This window comes from Equus przewalskii, chromosome 26 (genome assembly GCF_037783145.1).
Source record: "Equus przewalskii isolate Varuska chromosome 26, EquPr2, whole genome shotgun sequence".
Classification (NCBI taxonomy): Eukaryota; Metazoa; Chordata; class Mammalia; order Perissodactyla; family Equidae; genus Equus; species Equus przewalskii.
The window spans coordinates 15,553,159-15,571,072 of NC_091856.1; the positions used below are offsets into that span (position 1 = coordinate 15,553,159).

Consider the following 17,914-nt stretch of genomic DNA (forward strand, 5'->3'; position numbering starts at 1 on the left):
ATTCTATCTACAACTCTACTGTCCATTATCGCCACTGAGAAGTTGTACATAATAGTTAAAAATGGAAAAAAACTCGAATTCTACCAAAAGGAAATTGTTTACATAAATTATGGCAAATTGATTGATGAAATAATATGTGGCCATTAAAATTGTACTGCAGTACAATATTTAATGACATAAAAATGTCATTAAATAGTACGAGCATATATATACACACACTCATCCAGTTATATCTATATTAATATATTAACAGAAATTATTTCTGGGATTGTAGGTTATCTTGATTTCATTCTTTGTTTTTAGCATTTTTCAAATTTTTGCAATAAACATATATGCACAAATAATGTTTTTAAAATTTAAAAAGTCTAAAGCAACAGTCAGGATCACTCAATGCTGAATCACTAAATATATTACAAATATGATTAGCGTCTGAAATGAAAAGGATGTCTGCTGTTGTGTGAATTAATACTATCTCAAATAACCTTCTAAGCACTTTACTTATACTTGTACTTACTCATTTAGTCCTTACAATAGCCCTAGGAGTTCAGCACTCTTTTATACCCATTTTATAGGAAGAAACTGAGGCACAGAGTAGTTTAATAACTTGTTCAAGACCACACAGCTAGTAGGTGGTGAAGCCAAGATTTGGACCTAAGTAGTTGGACATAGAGTCCATGTGCTGCTTAGCCATGACACTATTTCATTATCACTATTATTTTTTTAAACATTATTCTGGAAGTTCTGGACAGTTCTATAAGAATGAAATAAAAATAAGTATAATTACTAGAAAGGACGATGATTTTGCTCATCAAGAGACACAATTGAACTCTCCCAGAAATATTAAGGCAGTAAGCTAAATGGCCAGATAAACCAGCAAAAAAAATCACATACCATACTTTAGAATAACTGTATTAAAAGTTATATGTTAATTATATCTCAATGAAGAAAACATCAAAATTCCACTTGACGGTGTGTTAGACTTGAATAGATTGAGTCTTAATGTACTCTGGGTGAGGAATCTGAATATTTAACATGTGAAACTGTTTTAAATTAATTGCAATCTAAATTGAATGCCATATAAAAATTACTGTTAGTACTTTATAGCTACTACCATTCTCTAAGATATCATATCAATATTTGAATTTTAGAATCATAATTAGTTTTGATGTAGTTTTAGTGACTTAGTTTTCTTAGTTTTATCATCCTGAAGAGTTTTGGATAATATTTTGAAATAATTTATTTGATACCCCAAATTTAATATATCCATAACGATTATTAGGCACAGAATTGAATTATCCAGTCATCCTCTAAGATGATGCATAAAATAATAAAAGTTCATTTTTCTAGTTTGCCCCGCTCTTCTGGAATTAGTTTCTTATTTTTCAGATCAGTCTTGCAAACTACTGACACTAAAGAATTTAATTACCAATTGCAAAGCCATTTTCATATTCATAATTATATTCGAGGCAATATTTTTTGGTCAGGTCCTCCAGTCTGCAGTCAATGTCATCAGCATCACTACAAAATGATGGGACCTGCATATGAAAAATGAAGAGGACAAAATGTAATTCACATCTGTATGCTTTGGATAAGCCCTTGGCCACCCTGGCCTTCACATCTCCATCAGCAGGAGGTAGGGGAGGGTCCCAGAGCTCTGCCTGTTCTTGAAAAGGCTCCTGACCCTCCTCCACCCCTCCCCTACTACCTCTCACTGCCTGTGGACCTCCAAGATCAGTCTCATGCTTTTTCTCTCTGTTTATGTCACTTACCACGAGAAGCCCAGGACTCCTGGGATATCTCTTGTCTCTGAACTTTCACTCCATGGGGCTCTTTGGATTCCTTTTCTCTATCTCCTACCCCTCTCCAACTCCCCAAAACCTTCCTCTAGGCCCTTGAAGCTCAGTCAGTAATCAGCAAATATCCCATTATGTTTTTTTTTTTACCTCCTCTCTATATGTTCCCTTCACCTTTGCTCTCAATGAAACCTGACTTTCCAGTTTTCTCAAGTGTGGGCGTGGAGGCGAAGAAGTGTCCTCCTCACTCTTCATTGCTGTTTCCAGATCATGCTTCCTTGCACCTCCTTAAACCCTCACAGTTTTGAAGCTCCTGCCATCAACTATACCACTCATTGCCTCTCCTTGTGGCCATCATCTGCAGCCTTTTCCCACTCTGAGACACCCCTCATTCCAAGAACATTTAGTAACTATCCCTGTTATAATTCTTGGTGATTTCTATATCCACCCAGCTCATCCTTCCATCACCTTGGCTTCTCACTTCCTTTTCCTCTTCTCCTGTCTTCCAGCCTTACTTTGTCACTTACTCTCATGGTCATACCCTTAGACCTCATCATTACCAGTAACCACACCCTCTCTTACTTCCAGGAATCCAACAATGCTAGATTTCCTCAGAATTTATAATCCATTGACCCTCCCACCTCTTCACTGCCCCTCCGCTGTCTTCACTTTCTTATTCACCCATCTTAGACTCTATGGTTCATCACCACGAATTACTCCCTTGCATGTGCCCTCCCCAGTTTGTTTGTCTGGAGAACCCTTATCCTCAGTTAAATTAATCGCTCTGCTTTCTCCACACTTGCATCCACATGGTCAATTACAGCTGGAGAGCCAACACAACCTTGCTTACTGCCAATCCTACTACATTCCTCTAGTATATCAATTTATGCTCTCCCAGAAAATTATTTTACAGCATCTTTTCTTTCTCAAACCTCCAACAACTCCTCCCTGTCCTTACTCTAGGCTGATCATTCTGCATCTTTTTCACTGATAAAGCAGTCAGGAAAGATTCTTTTTTCACATACGTCCACACCATGTGTACCCACTTTTGTATATGTGTTCCTGTATACTCTGCCTCCTCGACTCCTCTTTCTCGCACATCCTACATCAAATCTACTACTACTAAATCTACTTCTAGAATCTATCCAAAATCTAAGCTACCCACTCTGTTAGGGATATAAATATGTATATGACATATATCCTGCCTTCAAGATGCTCAACACAGTTAAATACATTGCTTTGCCTTCCTGTAATCACTGAAAGAGTCCTAAAGAAAAATGCATGAAAAGGAAAATTCTTTAAATGTTCGATTATCTCATCATAAAAGAAATACAGCCCACAGTGGCATTTTTATCATACTTTAAATAAGAAACCAAACATTCTCAAACCACATGGACCCTAAGCTTCTCTGACTTTCTGGCTTAGAGTGTTTTTAAAAATTCAAAACATTTTAATACAGATTTACTTATAATTCACTCCAGAAGTCCAAAACTGAAGAGTAATGCTAAATATTAGGAGCAAGTTTGGATCACAAAGAAGAGAGAAATCATCAGGACAAGGAATTTCTGTTGCAGGTGACCCAGGGAGGCTATGAAAAGTTCAATAGCATCCTTTAAAATATGACTAACAATGAAGGAATACTATTGACATACCATTTTCCCCAGGGTAGTCTCAAATGCTTCAGAAAACTTCTTCAACAGATCTGTGTCATCACAACGAGTTGCTTTGTACAACATCTCAAAGGACTTGAAACCATGATTTGCAAAACGTTTTACTGGAAAATGTGGGAAAAACAATTTCAATTGGCTAGTGTTTTCAAAACAAAGACTTAACTTTCAATGGAATAACTAAAACTTAGTATTTTAATTCTAACATGATTTGTGGGATTGTTATAAAAACAAGAGATGACGGTTAAGAAAGGTTTCTAGGCATTAACTGACCATCATAAATCATGAGCCAAGCAGCCCTGTACCCAGTTACCCAGTGATGAATTCTTTACCTTCCAATAGTATGAGAAAGTGAGCATTTAAGAGAAAAGGAGAGATGATAATTGTTTTCATTATAGTCGTGGGAATTTTTGAAAAATCCTGGCTGGGTCAAAGATATTATATTTTGTATTCATATAAATTTATAACATTTTCATTTATATTATATTTTCAACCAAGAGACACTGAAAAATTTCTGAATATTGTGTGAAATTATATTTCTTGAAAGCGTAATTTCACAGAGACAAATTTCTCCTTGGATCAGAAGCTGGTACAGTAGGCTCAGCAAGATGTCCCAAAATATTCAGAGATAATGCCTCCTAATGGCATGACCATTAAAATCCCACCATCTAAATCTGTGAGGTGAGTTACTCTATTTACTTTCCAAATTTGAAAAAAAATAGCTGTAGTAACTGGGCTTTACTCTTTTTTCAAGACATTGGCATTTAAACTCTACCTTAGGTACTGGATCAAAGATTCACTCCAGAGAGTATTTATTAACACTAGACTCGGCTATATAAAATATTGGCTTATTTTTATAACAATATGTATTTAAGATTAAAGGGTAGCTCTAAGTCTAAATCACATCTAAAGAGAATGTGACTGATCGCTTTCATTCCATCAGATATGTTGGCTCTTTAAATATAAGCTCTTATGCAGACTATGAGACTATACTTGCAGTTCAAGTTTACAGATTAAGAACAACATGCTGACAAGTCTCTTCATATATTTCTAGTAAATAACAATGAAAGGGCCCCGATAGTTTTGCCTTAAATTGAATCTTGTCCTATAGCAATTTAATCAATAACAAGACTCTGCTGGGCTGATATTTTAAATTGAGGGATGAAGATTTCTCTTAACCCAAAAACATTTCAAATGCATGGCACCATTTTCCACTCACCAAAACCAATCCCTATAGTAAGCCAATTTTCCTCTTCAATGCTTAGAAATGTGCACACATAGGCAGACGCATATTCACACATACTAAAGGAGTCCAGAAATAAAGTAAAACCTACTAGCACAGTCTGGCCATTCAGTGGAATATGGTGGTTTCCAGATGCCATCTTCATAAGCACAATAATACTTCTCAGTAGACCCTTCTGTGAAATCATAGCCCTCCAAGCAACTTAATGTGCAGTTAACTCCAGCACTATCCTGAGTGCATACAAAATCCCCATTTACAGGTGTGAATGGAACTTCACAGGGAGAACCTGTGCAAAAAAATTACGTTATTCATATAAAGTGGTATAAGAAACATAAATTAAATTCCAGGAGTTGAAAGCTGAACTTTGAAACGGATTCCTCCTGTCCACCACTATTCCTAGAAAAATTTTCACCCTAAATCCCAGTGTGGGATTGTAGCAATGTCTGCTGTTTGATTCCTAGGTGGGCATAGTGGAAAAGCTATAACTATGCGTAATTAGAGGTTGCGCATATTTTATGAAAATCTAAAAGTATTTCTGATTTTGAGTTGTTATTTTGGGCATTCCTTTAATAAAAATGAAAACTAGGCAACATCCAGCAAATACATTTTCAGAATGTGTCTCCTCAAGCATTCAAAATAGGATCATGACGATACACCTTGTAACTCTGGAGAAAATGTTAACAAATTGTTCATTAAAGACTAGACTGGAAGAAAATATTTCTGTCTATCATGAAGTGAAGTAATAATTGGAAACTTAAATAAAATCTGTTAGTACTCTAACTTTAAAAATCTACTCCTCAGGTGTTGGCCCGGCAGCATAGTGGTTAAGTTCACATGCTCTGCTTTGGCAGCCCGAGGTTTGCAGGTTCGGATCCCAGGCACGGACATAGCACCACTTATCAAGCCATGCTGTGGCAGGCGTCTCACACATAAAATAGAGGAAGATGGGCACGGATGTTAGCTCAGGGCTAATCTTCCTCAGCAGAAAGAGGAGGATTGGTGGCGTACGTTAGCTCAGGGCTAATCTTTCTCAAAAATATAAATGTACAAATAAATTTTTTAAAAAATTTAAAAAATATCTACTCCTCATAGCCTATTTTCGTTCACAAAATAGGGTGCAATAGCAATTACATATATAAATATCAACTAGATTTTGGAGGCTTGTGAAGTGAATACCTTTTATGACAATGTGGATGTCACATGTTCTGTAATTGCCTGAGGGGTCAGTGGCTGTATAGCGCACTACAGTCTCCCCGTGAGGGAAAAGGTCTCCTGGTGTATGACTTCTGGTGATGACCAATACAGCCCCTAGAAAGGAAAGAAGGAATCCAATTTGGGGTCATTGGTCTGCAGTCACTTTATTTGATCTGAATTTTCATTTTCTATTTATACAAACCAGCTGGACACTCTATTTATGTCGATTTGGCCATTCATAGAAAATAAAAGATGTAATATTTATATTATAACATAGAAACAGTAGACTCAAAAACCTCTTTCAATTAAGGCATTTAATTAAATTAACTAATTTTAATTTATTAAATGATTTTACTTGAATAGATAAGCCTATTGGAACATTGGAAATTTAATTAAGAAATCTATTTAACTTGCATTTTTATTTTTGTTTACTGGGTTTTAGTAAAACCTTTAAAATGAACTTCAATTGTATTTGCACTTTTTTTCTGCTTTCCTATGAACTTTTATAATTTGGGGGGAAAATGTTTAAGAAATGAGCATGAATACATGAAGTGCACTAGAGATAGCAATAAAACGCATAGTTTATGCATTCAGAACAGTGTAAGCTTAGAGACTCAACAAATTTATTAGAACATCTTCAAGTACAAGACCTAGCACAGGTTTAATAAATGTCCACTGAAAACTGAGTGAAGGGGCCAGCCCGGTGGTGTAGCGGTTAAGTGTGCACTTTCCACTTTGGTGGCCCTGGGTTCACCGGTTCGGATCCCGGGTGTGGACATGGCACCACTTGGCAAAAGCCATGCTGTGGTAGGCATCCCACATATAAAGTAGAGGAAGATGGGCATGGATGTGAGCTCAGGGCCAGTCTTCCTCAGCAAAAATAGGAGGATTGGCAGCAGATGTTAGCTCAGGGCTAATCTTCCTCAAAAAAAGAAAAGAAAAGAAAAGAAAACTGAGTGAAGAGAAACTCCATGGATAGGTAAGATTAATAATGTTACATTATATATAATTATCCTAGTATTAAAACATATTAACTTATATAATGATCCGTTCTACTTAGATAGATGTGATTTACTTTTCATTTCTCTTTTATCCCTTTTAAAAGCTCTTTCAAATAAAACATAATTCAGTGTTACCATGCTGACAACAAAATTTCTGCATCCCCACCTGAGTTGTCTGAGAACTGAGGCTCATCCCAGGTTACAGCATGCTCCTTCTCTGAGACCTGGATTGGAGGCGGGGATCTGCACCAGTCTATGCTGGGTGGTTCCACATCTAAAGAACATGAAATCAGAGAAAGAAGTCACCACTGATATTCCAAATTGAGGCAGTTTGCAAGAGAGAATTGAAGTCTACTTGTCCGGCAGGCAAGCTTGACTTTGTTAAACACAAGGCTGGCCCCGGGGCCCCTTTGAGGGTGAGGTATGTTTTATCCCTGATCTCAACATCAAAAGAAAAAGCGAATTCTTTCTATACTCTCTTCTGCCTGTTGAAGAAGAAATATGAGGTTACTAAAATCACCATGAGCACAGCAGTGTGAAAGGCAACTCTGGATGCAGTGGGCATTTAATTTGTGATTTCTGCCTCCAATAGTTGAGCTGATCTACCTGGAAGTGAAGAGAATCTTTCCAGACAAGCAGAAGGCGTGAAATGACCAAACCAGTCACTCCCATGATCCTCCTCTTATCTGAAGGGTCCAGCTAGGGCTGATAGATGGTTAAATGGAAGGACCAATGGACAGAGATTTGAGTCATGTGGCAGAATATGCAAGACGTAAGTGAGGATGTGCTCTTACTGGAAGGCCAGGAGGTTACGTCCAAAGGTGGAACACTGGAGTCAAAGGTTTCTAAGGTTGATAGATTCCAGGTATAGACAAAGAATAGGGTGTGGACATGGGGATAGAGGGCTCCAGTAGAGAGGGGGTGAAAGCCACAGTAGAAATTAAAGAACTGTGAGTCTGCGTTGCTGAGCGTTGTAATCCACATCGAAGGAGGGATTTGAGGTGGCCTAGGTGAGCCAGGTTTCAAGCTCTGACTGAATGTGGTGGAATTTTTAGGATGTCAGTAAAGGACAATAAAGAAAGTGTATAGGAGGTAGTTTTCATATAATTATTGATTTTACACCTTTGAAATATTCTCATATCCATAATCACATGCCTTTGAGGGAGACTAGACAAACATTATTTTTCTAGTCTTATAGGTGAGGAATCTCAGACGAGGCAAACTTAGGGGACTTGACCGAGGTCATTAGGCTAGTAAACTATAGCCACAGGCATTAAAAAAGCTGCACCTATGAGCATATATTTAGAGTCCTATTTTAAGCTATGTCTTATGAATAAATGTTCAACTTTTCTCTTTTCCTCATGCTTGTCATTTCATTAGTACAGTACCTTTAATTGACCATTTTTCTGGACTGTAAACTCTGTTCATCAGTGATGGAGCCTCCTTTGCTCACAGTTAGGTCTCCACTCATTGCACAAGACCTGGCCCATAAGAGGTGCTCAGAAAAAGTTGTTGAATAAACAAAAGAACAGAGGAATGCTCATAGGAGGTCAGTGCACTTTGCTAAATCAAGTCAATTCACTGTTAAATTGACAAACTGGCAGTATTTACTATTTTTGCAAGAGAAATTGCAAATGGGTATTTCCTAAATTTTCTAAACTTACCTGATTTTAGCCAAACATTTTATTTTTCCTTTTTCTCCCAAAGCTCCCTGGCACATAGTTGTGTATTTTCAGTTGTGGTCCTTCTAATTGTGGCATGTGGGACGCCACCTCAGCATGGCCTGATGAGCGGTGCCATGTCTGCACCCAGGATTCGAACCAGCAAAACCCTGGGCCGCTGAAGCAGAGTGGCAAAATTAACCACTGGGCCAGGGGGGGCCAGCCCCTTAGCCAAACATTTTAAAGTTGAATTGCAGGTACAAGAGAGCAGTAAGACTAGGTAAAATATTGTCAAAAGAATTGGAGGTACCAGCAGATGCTTTGTCTCCAAAAGAGAGGAAAAGTCCGTTTCAAAGTGAGCGAGGCAGCATTCTCTGGAATGCTAAGCAAAAGCATTCTTGCTTCCTCTCATTTATCAGTAAGACACCAACACCCTGTCATCTGAGGAAAACAAGAAAATGTAGGCTTTGGAAAATCTTCCGTCTCTGTCTCTCGCTCCCCTCCTATTCTCCCCCTCTCCCTTTCTCGCTCCTTCTCCAGCTCATTCTTCTTCCCCATTCCCTCTGTCTCTTTCATAATTTGAAAACTCAGCTAGACACTTGAGTACACATTTTACATTTCACCATGCTGACTCTTCATTGTGAAAAATTAAAACTTGGCAAACTCTTGAACCACATTTCCGTGTTTAAAATCACCATAGAAAACAAATCCAACATATGTTTCATGTGACTGGGGAAGTCATATTTAAAACAACACTGAGAAAGCAATTAAGAAAACTAAGCACTGCGAGATGAATGAGAGTGATTTTCACTTGAGTTTTTTTATCTACTTTTACCAAAACTTATAATTTCTAGGGTCAGGAGCCAGTTTGATATACATAAGTTATTTCAAGGAGTCACGGAAAATTCTTAAAATAAAATAAATTTAATGTGTTGAATTTTAAAATAAATATATTAAAATATAGCTGAGACAAATATAGCAAAATGTCAATATGTTTACATAGAGCTTAATGTGTGTCAGACTCTAGATCAAGTGGTTTATATATCTGAGCTAATTAAAACCCTCACAACAACTCTATGAGGTAATACATTTATTCATTCTATTTTTGGATGAAGAATCTGAGGCACAGAGAGGTGACTCATCACATTGCCTTTAAGTGGTAGGGCTAGATATGGACTCAAGCAGATTGGGTTCAGAGACTGTGTTCCTGACCACTACAGACAGCTAAATATTCTATTTCTCCACATATTACACTTGATGGTGGGTATTTGTTATCTGTTGACTACCTACTGAATTGACTGAAAGCACAAAGACCAATTGGGAGATGCAGTGAACCAGGCCAAAAAAAAAAGACTGATCTACAGCAGTGGTTGTGAAGATGGAGAGATTGGGACAGATTCCAGAGATACTATGTAGATGAAACCAGTAGAACCTGATAACTTAGTGGATGTTGGTGATAGAAGGAAAGCAGTCGAGGATGACTTCCAGATTTTTGCTTGGTAGCTAGGGGGTTGGTTGTGCCATTTTCTGAGCTAAGAAATATATTAGGTTTAAGTGAGTTTGAAATGCCCATAGGACATTTGCATGGTCCAGTAGGCAGTTTTATACATTAGTTTGAATTTCAGAAAAGAGATCTAAGCTGGAGATAGAAAATCTGATAGTTGTCAGTTAATAAAATCACCAGGAAAACTATAGAGAGAGAAAGAGAAGAGAGACAGTGCTGGAACCCTGGGGATGATTCACATTTGACAGTTGGTCTGAGGAAGAGAAGCCTAAGAGATAAAGAAGGATAAATGAGAAAAATGGGGGGAAACCAAGAAAGACTGGTATTGGAGAAGCTAGGGAAGGAGATGGTTTTGATAAAGAGAATGTGGTTAATAATGTAAAATCTAAGGAAAGATTATGTAAAATGAGGACTAGAAAGTACAGTAGGAGTGTCTCTAGAGAACATCAGCGACCTCGATGAAAGCAGTTTATAGTCATGCATCGCTTAACAAGGGGGCTGAGAAATGCATCATTATTAGGTGATTTTGTTGTTGTGTGAACACCACAGAGTGTACCTACACAAACCTAGATGGTATAGCTGATCACACACCTAGGCTAATGGTACTAATCTTATGGGACCACTGTTGCATATGCGGTCTGTCACTGACCGAAACGTTGTTATGCGGGGCTTGACTGTATATGAGTGAAGGAGACAGAAGCCAGGCTTGAGCGACTTCGAAAATAAATGGCAGTTAAGTCAAAAGAGATGGCAATCATTGTGAGCTTTTCAAAAGGCTCATGTGGGAAGAAATCAAAGAGATACAATGATAGTTAAAGAGTATGTAAGTTTCAAAGGAGGGGCTTGAGTAGTTTTCAATGCCAGTAGGAAGAACCAGTGGGAAGAGCTGTTGAAGAAAGGAGAAACAAAGCCTTTGGAGCACTGGATTACTTTCACAAACCAACCCAAGTAATTTGAAGACTTACCAATAACTTTGATATGGAAAGTGCAGCTGGCTTGGTTACTGGACAGGTCAGTTGCTGTGTATGTGATAGCAACATCTCCAATGGGGAAAAGGTAAGGTGGAGTGAAAGCTGGATGAACGTGGATTGACACCTTTTGAAGACAAATATTTTGAAAGTTAAAGTTAAAATCAATAGCACATTTATTCTTTTTTGATTTACATATTATCAGTAAAGTGAAGTTAAAAATGACAAAATATTTCGTAGATAGCAAAAAGGAAAAAAAATTAGGCACAGACTTCTGGTGTATTTCTTTCCAGACTATTCTATTTACATAGTTTATAGCATTGGCATACATATGAAATGTTCTTTGTTTTTTAAAAGTAATATTTTAAAACATTTTTTATGTATTACATAGTCTTTAGAACTTAAGATGACTTTTAAATGTCTCCATAACGTTCTGTAGAATAAATACATGGTCATTTCTTTAAAAAAAAATCTATTGAAGGACAGTTAAATTGGTCCCAAATTTTACTATTGTAAACAGCACTGGGATAAAGTTTTGCACAGAGAATTTAAAAATATTTTTATTATGTCTTCATCATAAATTTCAATGAACAGAATTATTGATCTCAAAGTCATTAACATTTTATTGATATATAATACAAAATTGCTTTCCCCAAGCATGGTAATAATTCGCATTCCCATTGTCAGTATTTGATAGTGTCAATGTCAAAGTTCTCAAAGTTCTCTGATCTGTATTAAATATCAGTACTTTTTGGTAAGTCAAAAATATGGCACCAGGTCATTGTTTTAATTTGTAGTTTCCTGATATCTTATGCTAAGATATATTTTCTTTTTTGAACTGTATGTTTGCCTTCTTAGTTCATTTGAAAATTATGATGTGATAAGAATAAATTTATATTAATATATTATGTAATAAACATTTTAACCTTTGACTAGTTTGAAGCATTTTTCTCTAGTTTGCTATTTGTCTTTTAATTTAGGAATTTAAAAAAATACAAATTAAAAAATACTTTTGTTCTCAAATACATTCGTCTTTTCCATTGTATTTAAAAAGATATTTCAACACACAGGTGCTACATTTAGTGTGAATTCTCATTAGATCCTGAAATACATCCTGTACTTTTCTTAGCGTTTGATGATGATGATCATGATGACAATGACAATGCACGCTGTCATGGACTTTTTCATGGAAAGTGGAAATCGTACATGAGGGACCACCCAACACGGACATCATCTATAGTATGTTTAGCCCAAAAAGTCACATTTGCACTTTTAAAATCTGATTTAAAAGTTACCTTGTTTTTAGTTATCTAAAGACAAATATCATGATCTCACTTATGCATGGAATCTAAAAATAAAAAAATAGAAAAACAAAAAACCCAAACTCATGGATATAGAGAACAGACTGGTGATTGCCAGAGGTGGGAGCAGGGTGTTCATAATGGGCAAAGGTGGTCAAAAGGTACAAAGCTCCAGTTACACAATAAATAAGACCTAGGGATATAACATACAGCATGGTGACTATTGTTAAGAACATATTTTTTAAAAAGTTACATTGATTGTAAGTATGTTCAACACAATTATCAAAACAGTGATATATTTTTGGTGTTGTGTGCCCCATATATCCCTCCGCATATTCTGGCTGGCACAACTTATACATATTTACATGCAGGTGTGCAAACAATATACCACTTAAGGGCATCTTTATGTATATTAATGCTAACGGTATAAATTTAAGAGGAAGTTAAATTCCTAAATTAATTCCTTTTCCAGTATCTGATGGATAATTATCTCAAGCTATTGTATATGTAATATTAATATACTATGTTCTGAGTAATTCTGGTTGTAGAAAAGTTGAATAAGAAACACTGAAGTTATCTCCTTCAGATTGGCCAATAAGCAATCATTTGGGGCTCACTCATATTTTAAAAGATATGTTCATAAATAGGAATTAAGATTGCTTGCACATCTTTCTTTCTTAAAAGATCTTCAGAACCTAATAAAGCAAAGAATTATTAGTCAAGCAATCTTGGTGGAGACAAAATACAACAAATCCATGGAATGAAAAGTTTCCATCTTAGAAATTTTCATCTGGGATTTATAATTAAAAACTCAAGGCTGATCATTCTTTTATCAAGTGAGGAATTAATATCTATGAGTAGGGTATATAGAGAGAGTACTATCATTAGAGTACAGCCATGCACCGCCTAACAACGTTTTGGTCAACAACGGACCACATATATGAAAGTGGTCCCATAAAATTAGTACCATATAGCCTAGGTGTATAGTACTATACTGTCTAGGCTTGTGTAAATACACTCTATGATGTTTGCACAAAGATGAAATTGCCTAATGATGCATTTCCCAGAATGTATCCCCATTAAGTGATGCATGACTGTGTTAGTAAATCTTCAATATCACACATATTCAGAATCCATCTGAAAAAGTATGCAAATATTTGCACAAACCTTACCTTTTCCCCAGAGTTGTCTTTAGCTGTTGGAATTTGCCAGGTGATATTAGCAGAGTCTTGCTGTTCCTGAGTCTTAGCCTCTATGTCCTTAGGACAGCTGATTTGAGGAGCCTCCACATCTGACTCAGAAAATAAGCAAATCAATTGATATCTTGATACATAATTCTAAAGCATTTAAGAAGGAGGTAAAAACATATGAATACTGTGTCTCACTTTTTACATCCCAAATCTTGATTGATTTGGAATGTGCAACTGCCTTCAGGATAATTTATCTCAGCATGGTTTACAAGGTCCTTCCTGAACTGATACCTGCTGGCCTCTCAGCCTCATCTCTTACATTATCCCCTACGGGAATTCACTCTTCACATTGAGTACTCTCAGTCCTCTGAAAGCTCCATGGTCTTTCTTGAACCTGGATCTTTGTTCATGTTCCTTTATTTGCCTGAATCAATGCCCTCTTCCCCCTTTATCTAGACAACTCATATTTGTCCTTTAACTCTCAGCTTAGACACAAGCTCCTCAGGAATCTTTCTCTGATCCCCGTGGTCCATTTTAGGTGCTCATTCCACAAGTTCCCACAGCCCTCTGCCCTTCCTAACCATAAAACTCAACACATCATTTTGAAATTGAAATTTCTCCTTGAATAGAATTTAAGTTCTTTGAACACCAGGGCATCTCTTGTCCCATTGTATTATATAGTTCCTGGCATATAATAGGAGCTTGATAAATATTTTTTGAATAAAATAAAGAAATAAACAGAAAAAAAGAATGTTGACTGTGGCAAGAAGGAATTACACTTGAAAACAAGGCAGTCAAGTAGAATTAATTAGTAGTGCTAAAATGTACTGTCAAAACAAACAACAAATTAAAGCCAATGATATCTTTTGCAGTGTGAAACTTTGTAGCACAGATACTGAATTAGATGTGGCAACGTTACACATATCCACATCAGTCATTGTAGAACTAATTTTTTAAGATATAATAAATCCCATTGAGAACATATTAGGTCTGTAACTTGTAGCTGAATATACCCAAACTGATACCATTTGTGTCTCATATCTTCTTGTTTCTTTAAAATTTTATTCAATTTATATATTTTTTTTCTTGGAGGGGCTTACACTTGGACAATTTTTCCTCGCAAAGATGCATTAGCATATTGACTGAGAATCTAAAAAAAATTTGATTTTCTGTTCACACTTGAATAATAGCTTGACTGGATTTGGAATTTAAAATTTATATCTATTTTCTCTCTGTATTCTCAACATTGCAACATTTCCTTCTGGCATTTAGAGTTGTAAATAATAAGTGTAATGAGTCTGATTCTTGTTTCTTTTGTGCAATTTCCCTTTCCTCACTAGAAACTTTAGGTTTTTTCATTAACCTTGGACCTCATAAATTTCACCAGGAGTAGTGAAAGTATGCCTGTCCAATACTGTCTATTTTTTATCTAAAAGTGCAAGCCTTTCTGTGGCTCATGGAAACTTTGCTCTACTGGCAGGAAAATTCTTGTCCTCCATCCTTTTCCTCTCTCCTTCTGGAACTCCTTATTAAATGGACATTGGAGTGTCTCTACCTATTGTTGGTATCTCTTAACTTCCATTTTTCAGTTTTTTTGGTTGGGATGTTCAAACTCCTTGCTTATCAGTTCTCTATTCTGAGGGAACTCTCAATTTGGTTCTTCAAATCACTAATATTGTTTTCAGTAACATCCATTCCACTTTTTTGCCCTTCTTTGAGTGATATTTATGATATTTTTACTTTTAAGAACTCTTTCCTGTTTTCAACACCTCCTTTTTCATGGCAGTCTGCTCTTGCTGCAAGGAAGATGGCGACATTCTCCTGTGAATATCAATGGAAGGAAGGTTTCAAGGTGCTGATAACTTATTTTCAGTCGATTTAGTGTCACCTGCTTTATATGGCCCAGAAATTCCTCAAGGATTTTTATCTCCTAATGGAAAACTTTCCTGATTTCCAGCTCTAACATATATATATTTTTAAATGTATGCTTTTTTTGGTGAGGAAGATTGTCCCTGAGCTAACATCTGTTGCCAACCTTCCTCTTTTGTTTTTTTCTCCCCAAAGCCCCAGTAGATAGTTGTATATCCAGTTATAAGTCCTTCTAGTTCTTCTATGTGGGATGCCACCACAGCATGGCTTGATGAGTGGTATGTAGGTCTACACCCAGCATCCAAACTGGTGAACTCCGGGCTGCTGAAGCGGAATGTGTGAACTTAACTACTGTGCCACCAGGCTGGCCCCTAGCTCTAATATTATCTCCATTTTTCTATTTCTTCTATCATTGTCTAGCACATTGTGATTGGATTTTGTAAACTCACCACTTTGAAACAGAAATCTTCACAGCATATTTTCGGGTAACATCTACCATTTTATCATGCATTTGCAGCAAAAGTTGCAAAAAGGGACAGCCCCATGCTGCACCAATACGTCAAAAGATAAGAATTTCATTTTTAACCTGATCAACGTAGAGGACCTACCTTTACAAACAGCTGTCTGAACTCTGGCACTCCATTTTCCAGAGGTGGTACATCTCACTTCGTCTCTGACTCCAGACAAAATGAATCCTTGGCGGCAACTTAGCTGACAAACCATCCCAGGTTTGGCTGGCTGCTTGCCACAGTTGGGGGGGGATATGATGACACCTTTGGGCTTCTGAAAGGTGGAACAGTGGCGCTCTATCATAGGGAAACGAGAGAAGGTTATTTGCGTTCCCACAAACTGCAAATGCCACAGATTTTCTTTACCCAAGAAGAATACAATTGTGCTGCCTTGGCATTGATATGTCACTAAACGATATCTTTATATGACACCAAACATATGACATATTGTAAATAATGCTAAACCATATCCCTTTAGTTACCTCATGTTATTTTGCCAGTGTATCAAAACCTTGAAATACGTCTAACTGATATTTTAATTAATGACAACTGTGACTTTTATCTTTTGCTTGGAGCACCTTCCTTCAGTTTCCAGAATATTCCTTTATGACTCTGAAGTAAAATAGTAAATTGGATTCCATCTTTCACGGATTAAGCAACATATTCAGCAATCCGTCTCCATTTTATGAATTTTTTGGTACCATCTTTAAACAAGTATATTATGTGAAAAGTTTTTATACCTTCCCTAAGATCGCTGTGTTATAATTAGAGTCTTGAACCTTAATGTTTGTTATCTTCAGCATAAATGAAGAATAGCATATGAATTAGGCAGAATGCAGATAGAATGGAAAATCAAGATTAGGATTTAATGCAGAGTGTGTGCGCACGCATGCGCATGAACCCATATAAACGTTTGTTTGTTGTAGTAGCGACTGTGCTGGCAGCACTGGTAGCATCATTAGTCTGTAGTCCTCGTGTAATAATCGCTAACACTTATTCAGTACCTAGTACGTGCAAGGCATTATTCTGAGTGCTTTCCATGTATTGACTCTCTTAATCCTACGCATTAAGGAGTCATGTTGTTATACCCATTACAAACAAGAGTGCTGAGGCATAACTATGGCAAAGTTACCCATAGTTAACTTTCTTGAGGTCACCCAGCAGGTAGGTGGCAGAGTCCATGGGCTCCTAAACACTCCACCTTCATGCTTCCTCCCTGAAATGATTTCCTTCAAACCTCTGTGCCAGTGAAAGCAATTTTTCTTGAGAAATTGGTGTTTCTTTATTTTTGCACAGTATGTACCACGTGACTGCCTAGACTTCCTGTTCTGCTTTATCAAGAGGAAAATCAGAGCCAAATTTGTGGTTCGAATATAATGAGTATGTGGACTCAGTATCTTTTATTTAGGGATGATTCTTTATAAATTAAGAAAATTATCCTTTTGGCTGTCATAATTGTTGAAGATTTTATTTCCTGCTAATATTCTCTTTTTTATTGTTTGCTTATGGTATTTTGGGTGAACATGTCTTTAATTTTTATATAGTCTAATCTACTGATCTTATTTCCATTGCTTTTATACTAAAGTTCTGAGACTGGTTAACATTCACTTACATATTTTAATTATAATTTTATCTAATTTTTAATGGATTTAAAATTTAAAATCTATGAAGACTTTATGTTAGTGTCTGGTGTGAATTAAAGACATACAAAAATTTCATTTGTTTCATTTTGTTTTTCCCAAGGAGCTAGCCAATTTTCCTATATTATGAGCTGAATAAATCTTTTCTTCTCAACTGATCTGTAATGCTTTCTTAACAATACATGAAACTAAAAGTTTCAAGATCTATTCAGTCCCCTTGATGTGTCTGGCAATCTTTGCAAACTCTTCATTTTTGCAGCTTTCGTATATATTTTAAAACCCAGTAGAGTTACTTTCTCCTTACTATTACTACTCCTCCCTTTCGATCTTATTTTAGTGATTTTGCCTGCCTGTTCTTCCAGATGAACCCTGGA

General features: G+C 36.5%; 1 protein-coding gene across 2 annotated transcripts in view; it reads right to left on the reverse strand.

Annotated features, from left to right (window-relative positions):
* The window catches only part of SVEP1 (sushi, von Willebrand factor type A, EGF and pentraxin domain containing 1), a 167,488-nt gene that overhangs the window by 78,908 nt on the left and 70,666 nt on the right, over positions 1–17,914 (reverse strand). For both annotated transcript variants that reach the window (XM_008513569.2, XM_070596344.1), the window contains exons 7-14: positions 16,000–16,197; positions 13,505–13,623; positions 11,029–11,158; positions 7,065–7,172; positions 5,880–6,011; positions 4,795–4,989; positions 3,446–3,567; positions 1,427–1,535 (exon numbers count right to left, since the gene is read on the reverse strand). In XM_008513569.2, the coding sequence (XP_008511791.2) occupies positions 1,427–1,535; positions 3,446–3,567; positions 4,795–4,989; positions 5,880–6,011; positions 7,065–7,172; positions 11,029–11,158; positions 13,505–13,623; positions 16,000–16,197 (1,113 nt within the window). The remainder of the gene's footprint in view (positions 1–1,426; positions 1,536–3,445; positions 3,568–4,794; positions 4,990–5,879; positions 6,012–7,064; positions 7,173–11,028; positions 11,159–13,504; positions 13,624–15,999; positions 16,198–17,914) is intronic.